Source organism: Rana temporaria, chromosome 3 (genome assembly GCF_905171775.1).
Source record: "Rana temporaria chromosome 3, aRanTem1.1, whole genome shotgun sequence".
Taxonomy (NCBI): Eukaryota; Metazoa; Chordata; class Amphibia; order Anura; family Ranidae; genus Rana; species Rana temporaria.
This window is the reverse complement of record NC_053491.1, coordinates 405,622,512-405,643,017: the sequence shown is the minus strand read 5'-3', so window position 1 is coordinate 405,643,017 and position 20,506 is coordinate 405,622,512. Positions and strand designations below refer to the sequence as shown.

The 20,506-nt window shown below is 45.3% G+C and overlaps 1 protein-coding gene across 1 annotated transcript in view; it reads right to left on the bottom strand.

The window, feature by feature from the left end:
* Positions 1-357: 357 nt before the first annotated feature.
* PROM2 (prominin 2) overlaps positions 358-20,506 on the bottom strand; it is a 108,343-nt gene continuing 88,194 nt past the window's right edge. The window contains exons 21-23 of the mRNA XM_040345922.1: positions 20,272-20,361; positions 17,731-17,828; positions 358-703 (exon numbers count right to left, since the gene is read on the bottom strand). Of these exons, the coding sequence (XP_040201856.1) occupies positions 568-703; positions 17,731-17,828; positions 20,272-20,361 (324 nt within the window). The 3' untranslated portion in view covers positions 358-567. The remainder of the gene's footprint in view (positions 704-17,730; positions 17,829-20,271; positions 20,362-20,506) is intronic.

Here is a 20,506-nt window from a genome sequence, read left to right as displayed (position 1 = left end):
ACACCTGGGACCAGGGGTGGACTGACAACTCATGGGGCCCCCGGGCAATAGAAGATTATGGGGCCCCTAGGCTTACAGATGGCCACCACGCCAGGAGGCAGTGCAGAAGCGGGGCAGAGCCGGGGCAGCTAAAATCTCGGGATTTTCACATCAAAAGCATGTCGGTTTCGGACAGATCTAAAAAAACATAGATTTTTACATACTGTCCCTGGTTTTACTGAACCTGGCGACCCTGATGGGGCCCCCAAGTGGCATGGGGCCCTCGGGCAGTGACTCAATGGTCGGTCCGCCCCTGCCTGGGACATCTACAACATTTTTTCTCAGGTTGTAAACATTTTTAGAGTGCCACATCTTTGTTATAAAAAAAGCTTGAATGCCTAAAAAATTTGGCATTTTTAGGCATCTGTGTGCAAGAGGCCTTATATGAGATTTTTTACTATAGCCTTTCCCAGATATGATATATTTTACATTCACATAGCAGGATTGTTCTCCTCAGTAGGTATTTCACATATAAAGAAAATGCATTGAGTCCATCTTTAGGCACCACTTGGGGAAGCTTTTGAAGGTTTAGTATACAGTGTTGTGACTGGTCACTTTCACATCCATGTGTGGCGATTTTTTTTCCCTGAGACCAGAATGTTCATCTTCTTCATCTTTACTTTGTGTTAGTGGGAAGAGATTCTCCTCTTCAGGTTTGAGGCCTCTGCAGGTAGAGCAGACAAATTGACAATCAGTCAGGACTAGAGCGTCAGAGAAGTTCTGTGAGGAAACACAGGGACAGACAAGAGGCAGAGAGTGTATTAGTATAGGGAGAAATCACAATCAGTGTGAGTAGCATTCAATGAGAGACACAAGACACATCATTTGTTTCATTCACTACAACCAGGGCCGGTGCTACCACTAGGCAAACTAGGCAGCCACCTAGTGCGCCCTGCTGCCTAGGGTGCCCAGCCACTGGTGTTCCTACCCTCTTCTCTCTGCAGCAAGCAACTAAGTCTCAGCATCAGCAGGCAGCCGCCGCTCTGTTCGCACCCAGGGCCAGATTCAGGTAGAATCGGCTTACTCTGCGGCGGCGTAACGTATTACATTTACGTTACACCGCCGCAAGTTTTACGGGCAAGTGCTTGATTCACAAAGCACTTGCCTGTAAAGTTGCGGCGGCGTAGCGTAAATCCGCCCGGCGCAAGCCCGCCTAATTCAAATGGGGCGGGGACCATTTCAATTAGGCGCGTTCCCACGCCGAACGTACTGCGCATGCTCCGTCCCTAAAATTTCCCGACGTGCATTGCGCTAAATGATGTTGCAAGGACGTCATTGGTTTCGACGTTAACTTAAATGGCGTCCAGCGCCATTCACGGACAACTTACGCAAACGACGTGAAATTTCAAATTTCGATGCGGGAACGACGACCATACTTAACATTGGCTAGACCACCTAGAGGGCAGGTTTAGTTTTACGCCGCGTATCTCTACGGAAACTACGTAAATTTACAGCGACGGGCAAAGCGTACGTTCGTGAATCAGCGTAACTAGTCATTTGCATATTCTACGCCGACCGCAATGGAATCGCCACCTAGCGGCCGGCCTAGAATTGCAGCCTAAGATCCGACGGTGTAAGTCACTTACACCTGTCGGATCTTAGGGAGATCTATGCGTAACTGATTCTATGAATCAGGCACATAGATACGACCGACGTAAATCAGAGATACGACGGCGTATCAGGAGATACACCGTCGTATCTCTTTTAGGAATCTGGCCCCCAGTGTCTAAGGCGCAGCCTCGGCAGAGGACTGTGTCTGTGTCCTGTTTCCCGAGTAAATGGAAGCAAGCAAACATTCATTGATGGGCACTGGTAAGCTGCATTTGATGGGCGCTGGTGAGGCTACATTTGATGGGCGCTGGTGAGGCTACATTTGATGGGTGCTGGTGAGGCTACATTTGATGGGTGCTGGTGAGGCTACATTGATGGGTGCTGGTGAGGCTGCATTTAATGGGTGCTGGTGAGGCTGCATTGATGGGTGCTGGTGAGGCTGCATTGATGGGTACTGGTAGGCTGCATTGATGGGAGCTGGTGAGGCTGCATTTGATGGGCGCTGGTGAGGCTGCATTTGATGGGTGCTGGTGAGGCTACATTTGATGAGTGCTGGTGAGGCTGCATTGATGGACGCTGGTAGGCTGCATTGATGGGCTCTGATGGGGCTGCATTTGATGGGCGCTGCTGAGGCTGCACTAATGGGCGCTGGTGAGGCTGCATTTGATGGGCGCTGGTGAGGCTACATTTGATGGGTGCTGGTGGGCTGCATTTGATGGGTGCTTCATTAAAAAGGTGGGGTATACATGGGCAGGGAAAAGGGGGTGGAGTCAGAGGTGGAGCCATTGGGATGGCAAAAGGTTTTTGCCTAGGGTGTCAAAAATCCTTGCACCAGCCCTGAATACAACAATGAAGACAGTAAATTGACTACTCAAAATTAGATACATTTAAAGCTCATTAAGACTGAATAGAAACGTAGGTAAGGTAGCATCTTTGAATCGCATTGACAAGGACTGCAAGGAAAGGCCCCCTCCATCTGTACAACAAACCCCAGTCTTCTAGAAGTATATTCTTCCTTGTGAAGTGACAGGCAGGTGTACAGCTTTAACCAATTGCACTATCGCTCTGGTTTAAATACGAGCATGAAGGGTCTAGCTGCAGCTTATGGACCATTCCATTCTAATTCCATGTGCAGTTTCACATGGGTTGGTTTGGTGCATCATGTGTGCTGCATGGAACCCAGAGGCATAACTAGAACCTTCAGGGCCCCTGTGCAGAAAACCATGAAGGGTCCTCCTGACCACCTGCTGGGGCTCTTCACTCCGAGCCCATGGCCCTCTTCTCTGGGCATAGGCCTTTCCGACTGATCCTGGGGACCTTTACTCCCATCATGGGGCCCTATATTATGGCTCCACAGTGGGGCCCTTTCACATGTTCTGAAGTGGGCCCCTCTTCCTGCCGTCTCGGGGGCCCCATCACAGTAGAGAGACGTCAGAGCCCAATCGAAACTTGTAGGGCTGTGAATGGTGTCAGCAGGGCAGTGGACTTTGTCAGTGGATGGGGTGAGTAGGGAAATGGAATTTGACACTATGGCAGTGGACGGGGTCAGTTTTTTATTTATGTAATTTAAATTTAATTATTTCTGACTAGGGGAGCACTCCGGGGAAAGGCACAGGACGGCACGTTTGCACAGGTAATCTGTCAGAGAGGAACAACATACCATCCCGATACCAGTCCGGTATTTACCATTGTTTTACCTGATATAGAGCGCAGCTAATCTATGTACCATACTAACGAGTCCAGGATTCCGGTGTAACTACAAGAGCCCAAAGGTGGTTCATATGTTTGTTTTGACTGCGCTTAATTGCAAAGTCACACGCTCTGAGGTGAGCATTAAATACCTAAGGGGAGCACCAGAGTGAGGAACACCACGGCATGTTCTGGAACACCTAGCAGCTTTATAATCGCAGGAACTTTATTACAATTAGCAGTTTTATAATCGCATGAACTTTATAATCGCAGGAACTTTATTACACCTAGCAGTTTTATAATCGCATGAACTTTATTACACCTAGCAGCTGTATAATCGCATGAACTTTATAATCGCAGGAACTTTATTACACCTAGCAGTTTTATAACCGCAGGAACTTTATTACACCTAGCAGTTTTATAATCGCAGGAACTTTATTACACCTAGCAGTTTTATAATCGCATGAACTTTATAATCGCAGGAACTTTATTACACCTGGATAGACTCTTTCTGGATACCATACACATGCACAGGAGCACTTCTTTGAATAACCCAGCAATGCAATATCAGGGCTTGACAAATCCCGTGCGCCAGGTCGCCATGGCGACTAGAAATGGCATCCTGGCGACTTGGCTTGGAAGGTGGGCAAAAAAAGTGCTGGCGCCATCTGGTAGTGAGCCGTTGGTATTACAAGTTAAGCATTACAAGTTAAACAGCAATTCTAATGTAATTTTTCACTATTTTTCACTGTTTTCACTGCCATCTTCTTCCCTCTAATTAGAACCCCCAAACATTATATATATTTTTTATCCTAACACCCTAGAGAATAAAATGGCAATCGTTGCAATACTTTCTGTCACGCTGTATTTGCGCAGTGGTCTTACAAGCGCACTTTTTTGGGAAAAAAATTCACTTTTTTTTTATTAAAAAATAACACAACAGTAAAGTTATCCCCCTTTTTTTTTAATATTATGAAAGATAATGTTACGCCGAGTAAATTCATACCCAACATGTCACGCTTCAAAATTGCGTCCGCTCATGGAATGCCGACAAACTTTTACCCTTTAAAATCTTCATAGGCGACGTTTAAAAAAAATCTACAGGTTGCATGTTTTGAGTTACAGAGGAGGTCTAGGACTAGAATTATTGCTCTCGCTCTACCAATCGCGGCGATACCTCACATGTGTGGTTTGAACACCGTTTACATATGCGGGCGTTGCTCACGTATGTGTTCGCTTCTGCGCGCAAGCTCGTCGGGACGGGGTGCGTTTTCTGGCTCCTAACTTTTTTCGCTGGCTCCTAGATTCCAAGCAAATTTGTCAAACCCTGCAATATTGATAAACTATATAATACTGGATGCTATGCACATGCACAGGAGCACTTTTTTATGCATCAGTGGGTCACTGATAATCTATACAGGATCATAAAAGTGGGAATTGCACTTCTTTGCACAGTAGCACTTTATAATAATTATCATCATTGTTTATGCTTTATATACACATCTTTTATATATTTATCTGTTATATTAAATATATGTGATCGTTTATTGCACTATTGTCACTTTTCACTGTTAGGAAAGATGGGCCAAATCTTCAAAGGAGTTACGCAGGCGGAACTGCTGTTCAGCCTGCGTATCCCTGTGGCTATCTTTGGAAACGATCCTCAGAAGGATTTTTCCAAAGATAGGCATAAGATCCGACATCTGTAATAGACTTACACTGTCGGATCTTAGGATGCAGTACTGCATCCGCCGCTGGGGGCATTTCGAGACGAAATGCCGCTTTGCGTATGCAAATGAGTACTTAAGCAGATCCACAAAGCTTTTTAGCTTTGTGTTTTCTGCGTAAGTTACGTTTTGCATACGTAAAATTAGGGATGCTTTTACAAGGCCTAAACTGTTTAGACCTTGTAAAAACAAACCTTTTTTTCGATCGCCGCGTTTTTTTTTTAATTTTAAATTTTTTTTCCCGGCGCGTATTTTTTTTTTTCCCGACGCAACTTTATTGTCCCGTCGCGATCCACAAAGCCCGGCGTAAAGTACGTTCGCGCGATGCACGTCGGGAAAAATGACGTCACACGCATGCGCCGAACGTCCGGCGCGGGAGCGCGCCTCATTTGAATAGGAATCGCCCCCTCGAGCAGACGACCACCTTGCGACGGAGGCACTTAGGTTACACGGCGTGTCATTTCTAGGTAAGTGCTTTGTGGATCGGGCACTTTGGTAGAAATTTAACGCCTGTGTAACTTAACTGCTGAAAGTTAAGTTAGGCAGCTTTTTCGAGAATTTGGCCCCATGTTTTTTCACTATTAGAGGTTTTTATAGGTTTCTTTTTACACTGTTATAGTGTATGACTTTGGAAAGCGCAGTGTATATATTTATTTATCCACATTTGCATGATATATGAGGCATGTTTAACGCTTGCAGATGATTTTTTAAGGCAGTTTAGATTAGTGGAGGCTCACAGGACTCTTTATATTTTAGATAAATAAATAGTATATAGTGTAGAAAATGAACATAAAACATGTGAAAATGAAATGTTTAATCACAGGTTCCTCATCACATTAATCTACAGCAAATAACAATCAACGCAAGGCAAGTTCAAAAGTAATATTTTCACATTCCCTTGAAATATGGCGAACAACAAATGCATCTGTTGCATTGTGCACTGTGGGGGTGAATCCCCCCGATGGTGACACAGACAGCAACAACAAAAAAAGCAAACAAAAGATTTAAAGGGGTTGTAAAGGTCATTTTTTTTTTACTTAAATAGCTTCCTTTACGTTAGTGCAGTCCTCCTTCACTTACCTCATCCTTCCATTTTGCTTTTAAATGTCCTTATTTCTTCTAAGAAATCCTCACTTCCTGTTCTTCTGTCTGTAACTCCACACAGTAATGCGAGGCTTTCTCCCTGGTGTGGAGAAAGCCTCTTGAGGGGGCAAGTCAGGACACTCTGGCCCGGATTCTGAAAAGAGATACGCCGGCGTATCTCTGAGTCCGGCCATCGTATCTATGCGCCTGATTCATAGAATCAGTTACGCATAGATAAGCATTAGATCCGACAGGCGTAAGGCTCTTACGCCGTCGGATCTTAAATGCATTTTTTTTTGGCCGCTAGGTGTCACCGACGTTGTTTTCCCCGTCGAGTATGCAAATTAGCGAGATACGCGAATTCCCAAACGTACGCGCGGCCGACGCAGTGAAGTTACGACGTTTACGTTAGGCTTGTCTTGGCGTAAAGTTTCCCCTGGGTATATGAGGTGCAGCCAATGTTAAGTATGGCCGTCGTTCCCGCGTCAAAATGTACGTAGTTTGCGTAAGTCGTCCGTGAATAGGGCTGGACGCTATTTACGTTCTCGTTGAAACCAATGACGCCCTTGCGACGTCATTTGGAGCAATGCACCCTGGGATATTCTTCGGACGGTGCATGCGCATTAGGTTCGGCGCGGGAACGCGCCTAATTTAAATGCTATACGCCCCCCTACCCGTCTAATTTGAATTAGGCGGGCTTGCGCCGGGGGATTTACGCTACGCCGCCGCAACTTTACAGGCAAGTGCTTTGTGAATAAAGCACTTGCCTGTAAAACTTGCGGCGGCGTAACGTAAATGACATACGTTACGCCGCCGCAGAGATACGCAGATCTCTGAGAATCTGGCCCTCTCTACTTTGCAGATGGAGAAAGGAGCTGTGTGTTAGTGGGCGTCCTGACTCTCCTGCTCGCCCCCTCAAGAGGCTTTCTCCACACCAGGGAGAAAGCCTTGCATTACTGTGTGGAGTTACAGACAGAAGAACAGGAAGTGAGGATTTCTCAGAAGAAATAAGGACATTTAAAAGCAAAATGGAAGGATGAGGTAAGTGAAGGAGGACTGCACTAAGGTAAAGGAAGCTATTTAGGGGGGAAAAAATACCTTTACAACCCTTTTAACACTATCATTCTCTTTTCCAAACAACAAAATGTTTTGGCTTTTCAAATTCTTAAAATGGAAATGTACAACTAGTTTCCACTTAGGCCTCGTACACACGATAGGTTAACCAGAGGACAGCGGTCTGATGGAACGTTTTCATGGGTCAAAACCGATCGTGTGTGGGCCCCATAGGTTATTTAACCATCGGTTAAAAAAAAGCCAACTTGCTTTAAATTTAACCGATGGATTCCTAACCGATAGGTCAAAACCGATTGTTAGTAGGCACGACCATAGGTTAAAAATCCACGCATGCTCAGAATCAAGTCGACCCATGCTTGGAAGCATTGACCTTCATTTTTTTCAGCATGTCCTTGTGTTTTACGTCACCGCGTTCTGACACGATCGGTTATTTAACCTATGGTGTGTAGGCGCGACGGACCATCAGTCAGCTTCATCGGTTAACCGATGACAACGGTCCATCAGACCGTTCTCATCGGATGGACTGATCGTGTGTACGAGGCTTAACTTTATTATAATCCTCACGCATCCTTAAAGTGGAATGAAAGGAAGCTATAATCACCTTTCCTCCAATGGTCCTGTCCCTTGTCAACATCGACTTCTTCTGTGTGCCAGCTGGTTCTATCTTCATTGACCTGTGGGAGATGATGTCACTCCTGCACATGTGCAGGAGCTGGTCATCCCAACCTACAGGAATAGGGCCATCGCTGTAAACTGAGCTGTACAACTCAGTTTCCATGCTGTGGAATGCTGAGAGCAGGCAGGTAGGTGTATTTTAAGGCTCGTATACACTATAAAAAAAAAGTGTACTTTCGTACCATTTTCGTATAGTGTGTACACAACTTTCGGCAGCCGAATCCGACTTTTCGTACGTATGATTTTCGTTTAATGTGTACCGGTTTCGTATGATTTTTGTACAAGAAAAATCAAAACTGAGCATGATCAGAAAAAAAAACCAAAAAAAAAAAACCTTTGTCGTATGAATTCTGATTCATCGGTTTCCGATTTACTGTGAAACAACGAGGAAAATCTATTTTCTTATAGCGTGTACCCCACATTACTGTAGAAGTGACATTGCATGTCTTTTCTGAAATAAAGAGCCTGCCTGCTCGCTGTGAGTAAAATACTTATTAAAGGAGTTGTAAAGGTTAGTTTTTATTTTCTAAATAGGTTCCTTTAAACTAGTGCATTGTTGGTTCACTTACCTTTTCCTTCCATTTCCCTTCTAAATGTTTTTTTTCTTTGTCTGAATTTCTCACTTCCTGTTTCTCCTCAGTAAGCTTGCCCCCCTCATCCGAGCTGTTCTGGCTGGGGGTTAGTCAGCCAGAACAGCTTACTGAGGAGGAACAGGAAATGAGAAATTCAGACAAAGAAAACAAAGAAAAAAAAACATTTAGAAGGGAAATCGAAGGAAAAGGTAAGTGAACCAACAATGCACTAGCTTAACCACTTAACGACTGGTGCATGTATATGTACGTCCACAGAATGGCACGTACAGGCATATGGGCGTACATGTACGTCCCTGCCTTTCTGCGGGTCGGGGGTCCGATTGGGACCCCCCGGTAAATGCGGTGGTCGGTAATCGTGTGGGAGCGATCCGGGATGAGGGCCCGGGTATTCGTTTCTAGCCGTCCCCTCGCGATCGCTCCCCGGAGCTGAAGAACGGGGAGAGCCGTATGTAAGCACGGCTTCCCCGTGCTTCACTGTGGCGGCGCATCGATCGAGTGATCCCTTTTATAGGGAGACACGATCGATGACGTCAGACCTACAGCCACACCCCTCTACAGTTGTAAACACACACTAGGTGAACCCTAACTCCTACAGCGCCCCCTGTGGTTAACTCCCAAACTGCAACTGTCATTTTCACAACAATGCAATTTAAATGCATTTTTTGCTGTGAAAATGACAATGGTCCCAAAAATGTGTCAAAATTGTCCGAAGTGTCCGCCATAATGTCGCAGTCATGAAAAAAAAAACGCTGATCGCCGCCATTAGTAGTAAAACATTTTTTTTTTATAAAAATGCAATAAAACTATCACCTATTTTGTAAACGCTATAAATTTTGCGCAAACCAATCGATAAACGCTTATTACGTTTTTTTTTACCAAAAATAGGTAGAAGAATACGTATCGGCCTAAACTGAGGAAAAAAAAACATTTTATATATGTTTTTGGGGGATATTTATTATAGCAAAAAATATTGCATTTTTTTCAAAATTGTCGCTCTATTTTTGTTTATAGCGCAAAAAATAAAAACCGCAGAGGTGATCAAATACCACCAAAAGAAAGCTCTATTTGTGGGGAAAAAAGGACGCCAATTTTGTTTGGGAGCCACGTCGCACGACGGCGCAATTGTCTGTTAAAGCGACGCAGTGCCGAATCGCAAAACCTGGCCTGGGCCTTTAGCTGCATTTTGGTCCGGGGCTTAAGTGGTTAAAGGAACCTATTTAGAAAATAACAAAAAATAACCTTTACAACCCTTTAAACTCAAAAGAAAAAAAATGTATTACATTGCATTTTACCAATTCCTAGATGTAGTGGCTGCATTTGTTTTCTTTCTTTAGGCTTGTTTTCCCATTATTTTCACTTTAGAGATCCATCAGTGAGCCCTGGTTCACACTGGTGCGATTTGACATGTCAAACTGCATATCAAATTGACGCAATCTGCCGGCAATGGCACCGTCCTAATCGGTGTGGCACCGCATTTGCCCTGCTGCACTGATTTTAAAAAGTAGTTTCTGTACTACTTTTTGTGATTTCGGGACGGATGTCTCTGAAATCGCGGCCGGAAATGGGACTGACAAGTGGGAGTGAAATCGTGCGAGTTCAGCTAAACTTGCACGGCTTCATTCCCGCAGCCCAGTGTGATCCTGGGCAAGTCTATTATTTTTCATATACCTGTCAGGGGGGGGGGTATGCCAGCAGACAAGATGCCTCCCTTGGGCAGATTCCTGTTCATGGCTCTTCACGTGCACGTAGGAGATGTGCATGTGCTCATGCGCATTCGCGCACACGTATGCACATTGGCACTTATAGGAATGCGTAGAGGCGGCTCTAGGTTTTGTGAGGCCTTAGGCAAATCTGAGACATTCACATTCATAATGGGAAAAATAATTCAAGCGATAAAAATTAACTGTATAAATTGCATATATTAAGAGTTTTAAATTCTATGAACTATGAATTCACTATTTATAGAATTTTCTCTAACCAATTCTTTAGGCAAATTAGGCAGCCGCGAGGCCCCTGTGGGGGCGAGGTCTAAGGCGACCACCTAATTTGCCTAATTAGAGAGCCGCCTCTGGGAATGCGCATAGCCATACGCAACTCATGACCAAGCTGGCTACTGTGCACATGCTGCACCAGATTTTGCACTTTCCAGGTGAAAAAAAGCATCAAAAAGATAACTAATGCAGTCACCTCATTAGAGAGGTCCACTTTATGGTCAGCCAGACAATGGTGGTAAACAGTAGCTCCACTTGTTTGAAAAAAATAAAAATAACGGCATGATGTTCTAAAACTACTGAAATGTTACCATGGCAATTGAACAGAATGCCCCCAGAAATGTAATTTTCTACAATTTTTTCACAGCATTTCTCATCAGTTTTTCTCTATTACGTCATTAGGACTGATCATGTGACTACAGCAGGCAGATCCTCCAATCAGCACACCAGAAGTAAGGGGTGCATTTCTAGCTAGAGTCCACATTGTATAGAAGGGATGTTCTTTCTTTTTAGCCAAAGGAGAGTTATATTTTATATATTGCATAACAATAAGAGAATGTCAAACTATAGAGCAGGATGATTTCTGCAGCAACTTGCAGGTCCTTCTTTTGTGTCTGTTCATCCACAAGAATGTAAAGCGTTGCCTTTTGTGTTTCCTTTGAAATGTGTTTCAAAATAAAACTGCAGCATGCTGCATTTTTAATCCTTCATGTTCTGCTTTTGTACACAGTGTACAATAGAAATCAGATTTAAATGCATTGGTCGTTTTTATTCCACTTTCTTTTGTTTATTTTTAATTCTGTGACAACCAGGGGGATGGCATCTACAAAAAGGAAATGTACGAAAGTCAGAATGGAAAGTAAATGAAAATTTTTAAAAATATAAGTATGTTAAAAAAAATCTGACTTTTTTTATTTTTTTTATGTCACAATGAAGAGAATAAGATTTACTATCATCTGTGCCCAGTCTTGACACACAGAGTTAATCCAGCGCTGAGCAATCCTCTTTTTATTGTTCAGTGAAATAAAACAGACTTCCAGATAAAGACCAAAGTCCTTGCTTCAGGTTATTTACATATCTCGTGCACTATCTTTCAGACATGCACAGCTTCTGTAAAGTGCACAATTCACATCCCCCTCCCCTCTCCTCCTCTCCTCTCCCGTCCAGCTCTCCCAGGATTGGCTGTCTTTCCTGTGTTTTGATTAAATGTTTTCAAAATATGTGGTGATCCACAGTTTACATATCTCGTGCACTAGCTTGCAGACATGCACAGCTTCTTATCTATGTATATTCTGATGGCTGTTTACACTGAACTGTGGATCACCCCATATTTTGAAAACATTTAATAAAAACACAGGAAAGACAGCCAATCCTGGGAGAGCTGGACGGGAGAGGAGAGGAGAAGAGCGGAGGGGGATGTGAATTGTGCATTTTACAGAATCTGTGCATGTCTGAAAGCTAGTACACGAGATATGTAAATAACCTGAAGCAAGGACTTTGGTCTTTATCTGGAAGTCTGTTTTATTTCACTGAACAATAAAAAGAGGATTGCTCAGCGCTGGATTAACTCTGTGTGGCAAGACTGGGCACAGATGATAGGAAATCTTATTCTCTACATTGTGACATCCATATTCACAAAGGAATAAAGGTGTAACTGCACTTTTGTGGGGGAAAAAATATCAAATAAAAAAGAATATAGCGTATACGGGACAAGTGCTACACAAGTCATATTGTCATTTAATGTTAATAAAAATCATCTTTCCTTTTCAATCTGCAGCTCTATAATATTTTGTAAAATACGCTGCAGTACGGCAACCTGGAGCCGCTCTGTACACAGATGGTATATAGAACAACCCCAGAAATGAAATTTACTGCTTGTGTGATTGGCTTACTGATTTTACCAGAAGTCTGCACAAACATACGAATTTTAGGCATCCTCTGCAACAAAAATAATTTTTTTTTTTTTACGGGATACTCCCAGAAGGTTAATCACTTCCAAAGGGATGCTTATGCCCTGTACACACGATCGGTTCATCCGATAAAAGCGGTCTGATGGATTTTTTCATCAGATATCCGATGAAGCTGACTTTCATCAGTCCCGCCTACACACCATCAGTTAAAAAACGATCGTGTCAGAACGCGGTGACGTAAAACACAACAACGTGCTGAGAAAAATTAAGTTCAATGCTTCCGAGCATGCGTCGACTTGATTCAGAGCATGCACGGATTTTTAACCGCCGGACCTTGCCGAATTTAAATCTCCCGCGCGCACGCGCGGGAGTGACGTCATTGCCGCTCCAGCCAATCACAGCGCTGGAGCGGCGATACCCGGAAGACACGCCGGAGCAAGATGACATCTCGCTCGGCGTGAACCAGGTAAGTGTTCCTCACCTCGTTCCGAGGTAAGTATTTCATAATCAGCCAGCATGCGGTGCATACTAGCTGATTGTGCCTTTTGCCTTGCAGGTTTAAAAAAAAAGTTTATGCGGTTTACAACCGCTTTAATTTGGAGTGATGAGACCAAAAACTGAACTTTAGGGCCTGGGCACACAGCTGCTTTTGCACATAAAAGGTAAAATGGGGGTGTATTTTTGTGGCCAGGATAACGCAGCTGCTGTGTACAACCGCCTATAGTAATCAATGGCTGCATGCAACTCTTGGTGGGTTTGTACCGCTACTTAATAATAGGTGTAGAGCTTTACACAGCTTTGCACGTGGAGCTATGCAGATGGCAGTATGAATATTTATGCAGCCCTGGTCAATCCCAAGGAAAAAAGCCCCCAAAGGCATGCTGGGAGTTTGTATAAATTCTCTGAGCACACAAGTCTTTTTCTGCAGAGATTCAGTGCAACCTCCGGGCCAGTGCTGCCATGTGCTTGCTGTTTGTGAGGCCTCAGGTGGGTGACCCGAGGGCCTGAATGCTGAAACTACTGAGAGCTGACTGAGAGGCTGTCTGATGAAGATCTAGTCTGGTATTACTGGAGGTAAGTGTCACTTGGAAGTTGGAAGGAGGAAACCAAATGTCACTGCACATTCTATGTATACAGACTGCTGCCATCCCTGTTGTGCTAGAAGGTCAGCTGTGTGTTTGCTAAAGGGATCATCAGCTGGTGCCCCGAAGAGATTCGTTTATCTTATTATATGTGAAGGAATTACTCTTAGGCCCCGTACACACGACCATGTTTCTCGGCAGAATTCAGCCAGAAACTCGATCGGAGCCGTATTCTGCCGAGAAACCCGGTCGTGTGTACACTTTTGGCCGAGGAAGCCGACGAGGAACTCGTCGAGCCAAATAGAGAACATGTTCTCTATTTCCTTGTTAGTCAATGGGGAAACTTGGCTCGCCGAGATCCTCGGCGGCTTCACAAGGAACTCGACGAGCAAAACGATGTGTTTTGCTCTTCGAGTTTCTCGGACGTGAGTACGGGGCCTTATTGTTCTAAGGAAAAAGCTTGTGTGCTTTAACTGCTTCTACTACAGTGGGGCCCTGTCTATTTAGTTCTTTGTGAAGGGACTCTGCTCTTGGTGCTCTAATGAAAGAGTCCAGCTTCAGCTCTGTATTTAACTGCTTCTACTACACGCCAGGTCTGCAGTTTGCTATATACAAGGCCTTCAGCTTAACCACTTCCTTACTGGGCACTTAAACCCCCTTCCTGCCCAGACCAATTTTCAGCTTTCAGCTCTGACACAATTTGAATGACAATTGCGCAGTCATACAACACTGTACCCTAATAATATTTTTATCATTTTTTTCCCACAAATAGAGCTTTCTTTTGGTAGTATTTGATCACCTCTGTGGTTTTTATTTTTTGCGCTATACACCGAGGGCGCGCGGGGGGGGAATGTAAAGAGGAAGACATCCAGGGATGTCCACCGAGGAGTTGAGAGCCGCGCTGTAGACGTCTTTCATCTATAGCGCGGCTCTCAAGTGGTTAATAGAAAGGAGTTTCTGTTTTTTTGGTATTCCACTCAACTCCCTCAACCCTATCCAAGCTTTTCAAAAATAAAAACACCCCTAGATTAATTATTGAGGAAAAGTGTGGCTGAGATTATGTGCCTGACTGTCACGGTTGCGCCAACATCATCGGTGCATGCGGACTAAAGATAGGACACGATGCATAGTAGCCCATTATGCTTTTACTTTGCAGGGGAATAAAGAGGAAATAAAACCCACCACAAGTTACTTCCTCTTTAACTATCAATGAATAAAGTGTTTCCTGCTGAAAAGCTAATCTGATATTAACACCTGAAATCAGCTTTTTAAGCTAGTGAAAAAGCTTTGTGAACAAAGTGTTTAAAAGCGGAGGTTCACACAAAAAGTGAACCTCTGCTTTTTGGAACCCTCCGGTGTCACATTTGGCAACTTTCAGGGGGAGGGGGGTGCAGACAGGTATTTGCAGCCACTTTCCGGGCATAGATATCTGCATAATCTGTGGATAATCTACACCACTTCCTGTCCCCCCTGCTGTCTTCTGGGAGATAGAAGACAGGAGGGAGCGTTTGGATTACGCAGCACAAATCATGCATTGCGCAGTAGGGAACCAGGAAGGCTTAATTTCCTGATTTCCTTAGCGAAGATGGCGGCGGCAGCATCCGAGGATAGAGCACGGTCCGGCCTTAGGCGCCGGCATCGCGGGCGTGCTGGACAGGTAAATGTCCATATTTTAAAAGTCAGCAGCTGCAGTATCTCTAGCTGCTGGCTTTTTTTTTTTTTTTAAATATTTTGGTGGACCTCAGCTTTAACCACTTAAGCCCCGGACCATATTGCTGCCTAAAGACCCAAGGGGTTTTTACAGTTCGGGACTGCGTCGCTTTAACAGACAATTGCGCGGTCGTGCGACGTGGCTCCCAAACAAAATTGGCGTCCTTTTTTCCCCACAAATAGAGCTTTCTTTTGGTGGTATTTGATCACCTCTGCGGTTTAAATTTTTTGCGCTATAAACAAAAATAGAGCGACAATTTTGAAAAAAATGCAATATTTTTAACTTTTTGCTGTAATAAATATCCCCCAAAAACATATATAATTTTTTTTCCCTCAGTTTAGGCCGATACGTATTCTTCTACCTATTTCTGGTAAAAAAAAACGCAATAATCGTTTATCGGTTGGTTTGCGCAAAATTTATAGCGTTTACAAAATAGGGGATATTTTTTTTGCATTTTTATTTTTTTTATTTTTTTTTACTACTAATGGCGGCGATCAGCGATTTTTTTCGTGACTGCGACATTATGGCGGACACTTCGGACAATTTTGACACATTTTTGGGACCATTGTCATTTTCCCAGCAAAAAATGCATTTAAATTGCATTCTTTATTGTGAAAATGACAGTTGCAGTTTGGGAGTTAAACACAGGGGGCGCTGTTACATTTAGGGATCACTGTGTGTGTGTTTACTAGTGTAGGGGGGTGTGGCTGCAGGATTGACAACATCGATCGAGTCTCCCCTATAAAAGGGATCACTCGATCGATGCGCCGCCACAGTGAAGCACGGGGAAGCCGTGTTTACATACGGCTCTCCCCGTTCTTCAGCTCCCGGGAGCGATCGCGACGGGACAAATAGCCGCGCCGTCGTCCCGGATCGCTCCCCGAGCGGACCCGACCTCCGCATGTACCGGGGGGGGTCCCCATCGGACCCCCCACCCACGTCTAGCAGAGGACGTACAGATACGTACATGTGCCTGTCCGTGCCATTCTGCTGACGTATATGTACATGAGGAGGTCGGGAAGTGGTTAAGGTTCGCAGATAGGTATTCAAATCTTAAACACTGAAACTTTTCCAGCTTTAATGAATTAAGTGTTACTATCACACAATATAAGTATGCATAGAGCTACTTCCTTCTTCATACTTGTCCTAACCTGATGCAGCTAAAAATTACCCAAGATCGATTATGAAATTGTCTGAAATTGATTGCAATTTGTGAAACAATGTGGGCATATTGGGTGAACTTCAGGTTTATAATTAATCAACAGAGGTTTTATTTCAGGTGAAGAAGAGCTGTCAATGCTGGATTTCCACCACTTGATCCAGTTATCACGTAATCATTAGTGGAACTTCCCTAGGATCACTTCCTTTACACAGAACATTTTCTTCTTTTCAGGTTGTCTTTACAATATTGTGACTGTATATTATGCTAATATAAGATTATTGTATTTCTTCTTCTGATGAGTATAAAATGAGACGTCAATAACAGTAGAAGGGATAAGTCTACTCATTGGGGTTTTTTTTACAAAAAAAAATAGGCTATTTACTTTGCAAGGGAATTTTCCTAAAAGGATAGTGAATGTGGTCAAATTGAACTTTGCAAAGAATACCCAATCACATGCATAGAAAATAATAATTCTTGCTTGCACATGATTGGACCATTGAAAACAGCAGACCTTCACCTCATTCCCTAAGCTCTAATTTAAAAGATTTAAAAGTACTGTTGACCTAATATTGAAGTTGACATCATTGGAAGCATGTTATAGTATGAATGTATGAAGCAGTGACAGCTTGTTGCTGCCAATTATACATATAGCTAGATTCAGAGAGACTTAGGCTGGCGTATCAGTGGATACGCCAGCCTAAGTCAGAATTTGCGTCGGCGCTAATTTAAGCGTATTCTGGTAACCAGATACGCTTAAATTAGGCTCAGATACGAGCGGCGTAAGTGTCTTACACCCTCGTATCCTAAAGTGTCATTTTTAGGCTGGCCGCTAGGTGGCGCTTCCATTGCGGTCAGCGTAGAATATGTAAATCACAAAATACGCCTATTCACTAACGTACGCCTGGCCGACGCAGTACAGATACGCCGTTTACGTAACGCATTATCAGGCCTAAAGTTATTCCATCAAATAGCTGGAATAGTAATGTTAAGTATGGCCGCCGTTCCCGCGTTGAAATTTGAAAATTTTACGTCGTTTGCGTAAGTCGTCCGTGAATAGGGTTTTACGTCCACGTCGTAATCAATAGGACCGTGCGGCGTACTTAGCCGCAATGCACACTGGGATATGTACACGGACGGCGCATGCGCCGTTCCAAAAAAACGTCAATCACGTCAGGTCAACCCAAATTAGCATAAAACACGCCCCCTCAGCCTATTTTGAATTAGGCGCGCTTACGCCCGCCGCATTTACGCTACACCGCCGTAACTTAGCAGGCAAGTACTTTGCGAATCAGGTACTTGCCTCGCTAACTTACGGCGGCGTAGTGTAAATGCCATACGCTACGCCGCCGCAACTATGCGCTCGCCATCCTGAATCTAGCCCATAGTCTGACTTAAAGAGCTGAGGTTAAAAGCTGAGCCGAGCTGAGGTGGAAGTGTACTCACCGAGACTTGGGTGCAATATGCTGCATTGACTTGATGCTCAGGAAGATGTTAGGGATAAGGAGGATGGTGCACCAACCAAGGCAGAACCAAAAGCCATTCTAAAAAACAAAACAAAAAAAACATAACATAAGACTATTAAGAACATCCATATGATGATGGAATATCAAGTACATCTGTCAAGAAAGAAAAGTGTGATCTGTCATTGCTGACTTATTCCCTGGGTGCCTCTATCTAAGTGAGCAGTGGCGGAATTTTCAGGGTCGCAGCAGTCGCAGTTGCGACTGGGCCCTGTAATTCCATGAAGTCCGGGGGGCCCCGCTACCTGTGTGAATGGCCCACCTGTCCTGACTGTCACTGGTGCGGCGCTGCGTGCTGTTCGTTCTGCCTCAACGCGGAGGTGAGGAATGCAGAGAGAGCAGGCTGAGCTGAGGCACACACAGAGGCAACGCAATACACTGACACACTAACTGTGTGGACCGCCCCTGCTCAGTTTCACCAAATGAGAGAAGGGGGGAGGAGCGTCTACCCATGCATGAGGCAAGGCATCCTGGCGGGTGGCGGGAGAAGGACTGGCGGCTGACTGACCTGACCCGTGGTGACAGAATAGATCGGAATTCCAGAGCCCCGGAATCGATTGATTGACGAAGGTAAGTCAATCAAGAAGTGACAGAGCTCTCAGCCTCAGCAATCAATGCCAACCTCCGTCCACCACCTGTGTGCCTCTTACTGATCCCATCCCCCCACGGCCCCACCACTGATCTTCTCATCTCATCATCCTATCTCCTCATTACTTCTACAACAGAGGTGTTGGTGGTGGAGATAGGGATGAGATCAGTGTTGGGAGGATGGGATCAGTGTTGGGAGGATGGGATCAGTAAGAGGCGCACAGGTGTTGGTGGCAGAGGATGGCACCAACACCTCAAGTACCACCGCCGCCCCCCCCAAGTACCACCGCTGCTGTCCCCCCCTTAAGTACCACCGCTGCCGCCCCCCTCAAGTATCACCGCTGCCGCCCCCCTCAAGTATCACCGCTGCCTCCCCCCTCAAGTATCACCGCTGCCTCCCCCCTCAAGTATCACCGCTGCCTCCCCCCTCAAGTATCACCGCTGCCTCCCCCCTCAAGTATCACCGCTGCCTCCCCCCTCAAGTATCACCGCTGCCGCCCCCCTCAAGTATCACCGCTGCCTCCCCCCTCAAGTATCACCGCTGCCTCCCCCCTCAAGTATCACCGCTGCCTCCCCCCTCAAGTACCACCGCTGCCACCCCCCCCTCAAGTACCACCGCTGCCGCCCCCCCTCAAGTACCACCGCCGCCCCCCCCCCCAAGTACCACCGCTGCTGTCCCCCCTTAAGTACCACCGCTGCTGCCCCCCTCAAGTATCACCGCTGCCGTCCCCCTCAAGTACCACCTCTGATTCTTGAGGGGGGGTGACTGCGGTGGTACTTGAGGGGGTGGTAGCGGTGATACGTGGTAGCGGTGATACTTGAGGGAGTTGGCAGTGGTGGTACTTGAAGAGGGGTGGCTGCGGCAGCAGTGTTGGTGCCATCCTCTCCCACCACCACCTGTGCCTCTTACTGATCCCATCCCCACACCACTGCTCTTATCCTATCTCCCTATTACTTCTACAACAGAGGTGATGGGGGGCGATAGGAATGAGATCAGTGGTGGGGGGATGGGATCACTAAGAGGCACGGGTGGTGGTGGGAGAGGATGGCACCAACACTGCCGCCGCAGCCACCCCCCACCAAGTACCACCGCTGGTACTTGAGCTGGGGTGGTAGCGGTGATACTTGAGGGAGGGGGCAGTGGTGGTACTTGAAGAGGGGTGGCAGTGGTGGTTCCGTCCTCTCCCACCACCACCCGTGCCTCTTACTGATCTAATCTCACCACTGATCTCATCCCTATCCCCCTATTACTTCTACAACAGAGGTAGGGATGAGATCAGTGGTGGGAGGATGGGATCAGTAAGAGGCACAGGTGGTGGTGGTGGGAGAGGATGGCACCATCACTGTCGCCGCAGACACCCCCCCTAAAGTGAAATCAGAAACAGGGGGGGGGTCCTTTATGATTTCTTGCACCGGGGCCCTGAAGTCTCTAGTTACGCCACTGTAAGTGAGGTTTTCTGTACTGCTCAAGTGCTAACTATGAACAGGCCTATAGGAAGAATGAGCAGAGTGACAGATGAGCTTATTAGTCTGTTACTCCTCCCTTTATCGTTCACTGTCCAATCACAGTCCGGGGGATGGACAAGACCATTAAGTGTTACTTAACTGCAACAAAGAAAAATCAAGTCTCCTGCTTTTCCAGACAGTGCTGTGTTGTGTGTCAGGGCTTTGTAAATCTCAGGACTGGCTAGAAAGATGTGAAAATCCGTCAGTAGGTAAAACAACCTCCTTATATATATTTCAGCTGTTTTCCTGGAGTGCAGTTTTAACCAGGTTGTTACTTAATGTAAAGTGTACACAATGGAGCACTTACATCCTACTAGGATTGTTATATTTTTATGAAGTCACTTGGATTACTTTTTGGCACTCTACTCACCCAGGGGTGGGCCACATTATCGCAGACAATCACACGGGCATTGTCAAGTGTTGCAGGCACTGAGCGGCAGGAGGCAATGTCCTGTGTAATCTGGAAGAAAAATGTACACGCTCTGACTGGCAAGAACAAATTTAATTAATTATGCTTGATAAAATAAAGTCTGATGAGCAAGACAAGGTCTGACTCTTGGGCCCTTTCATGGACCGCTATGTAAACTCTATAGAATACATATTGT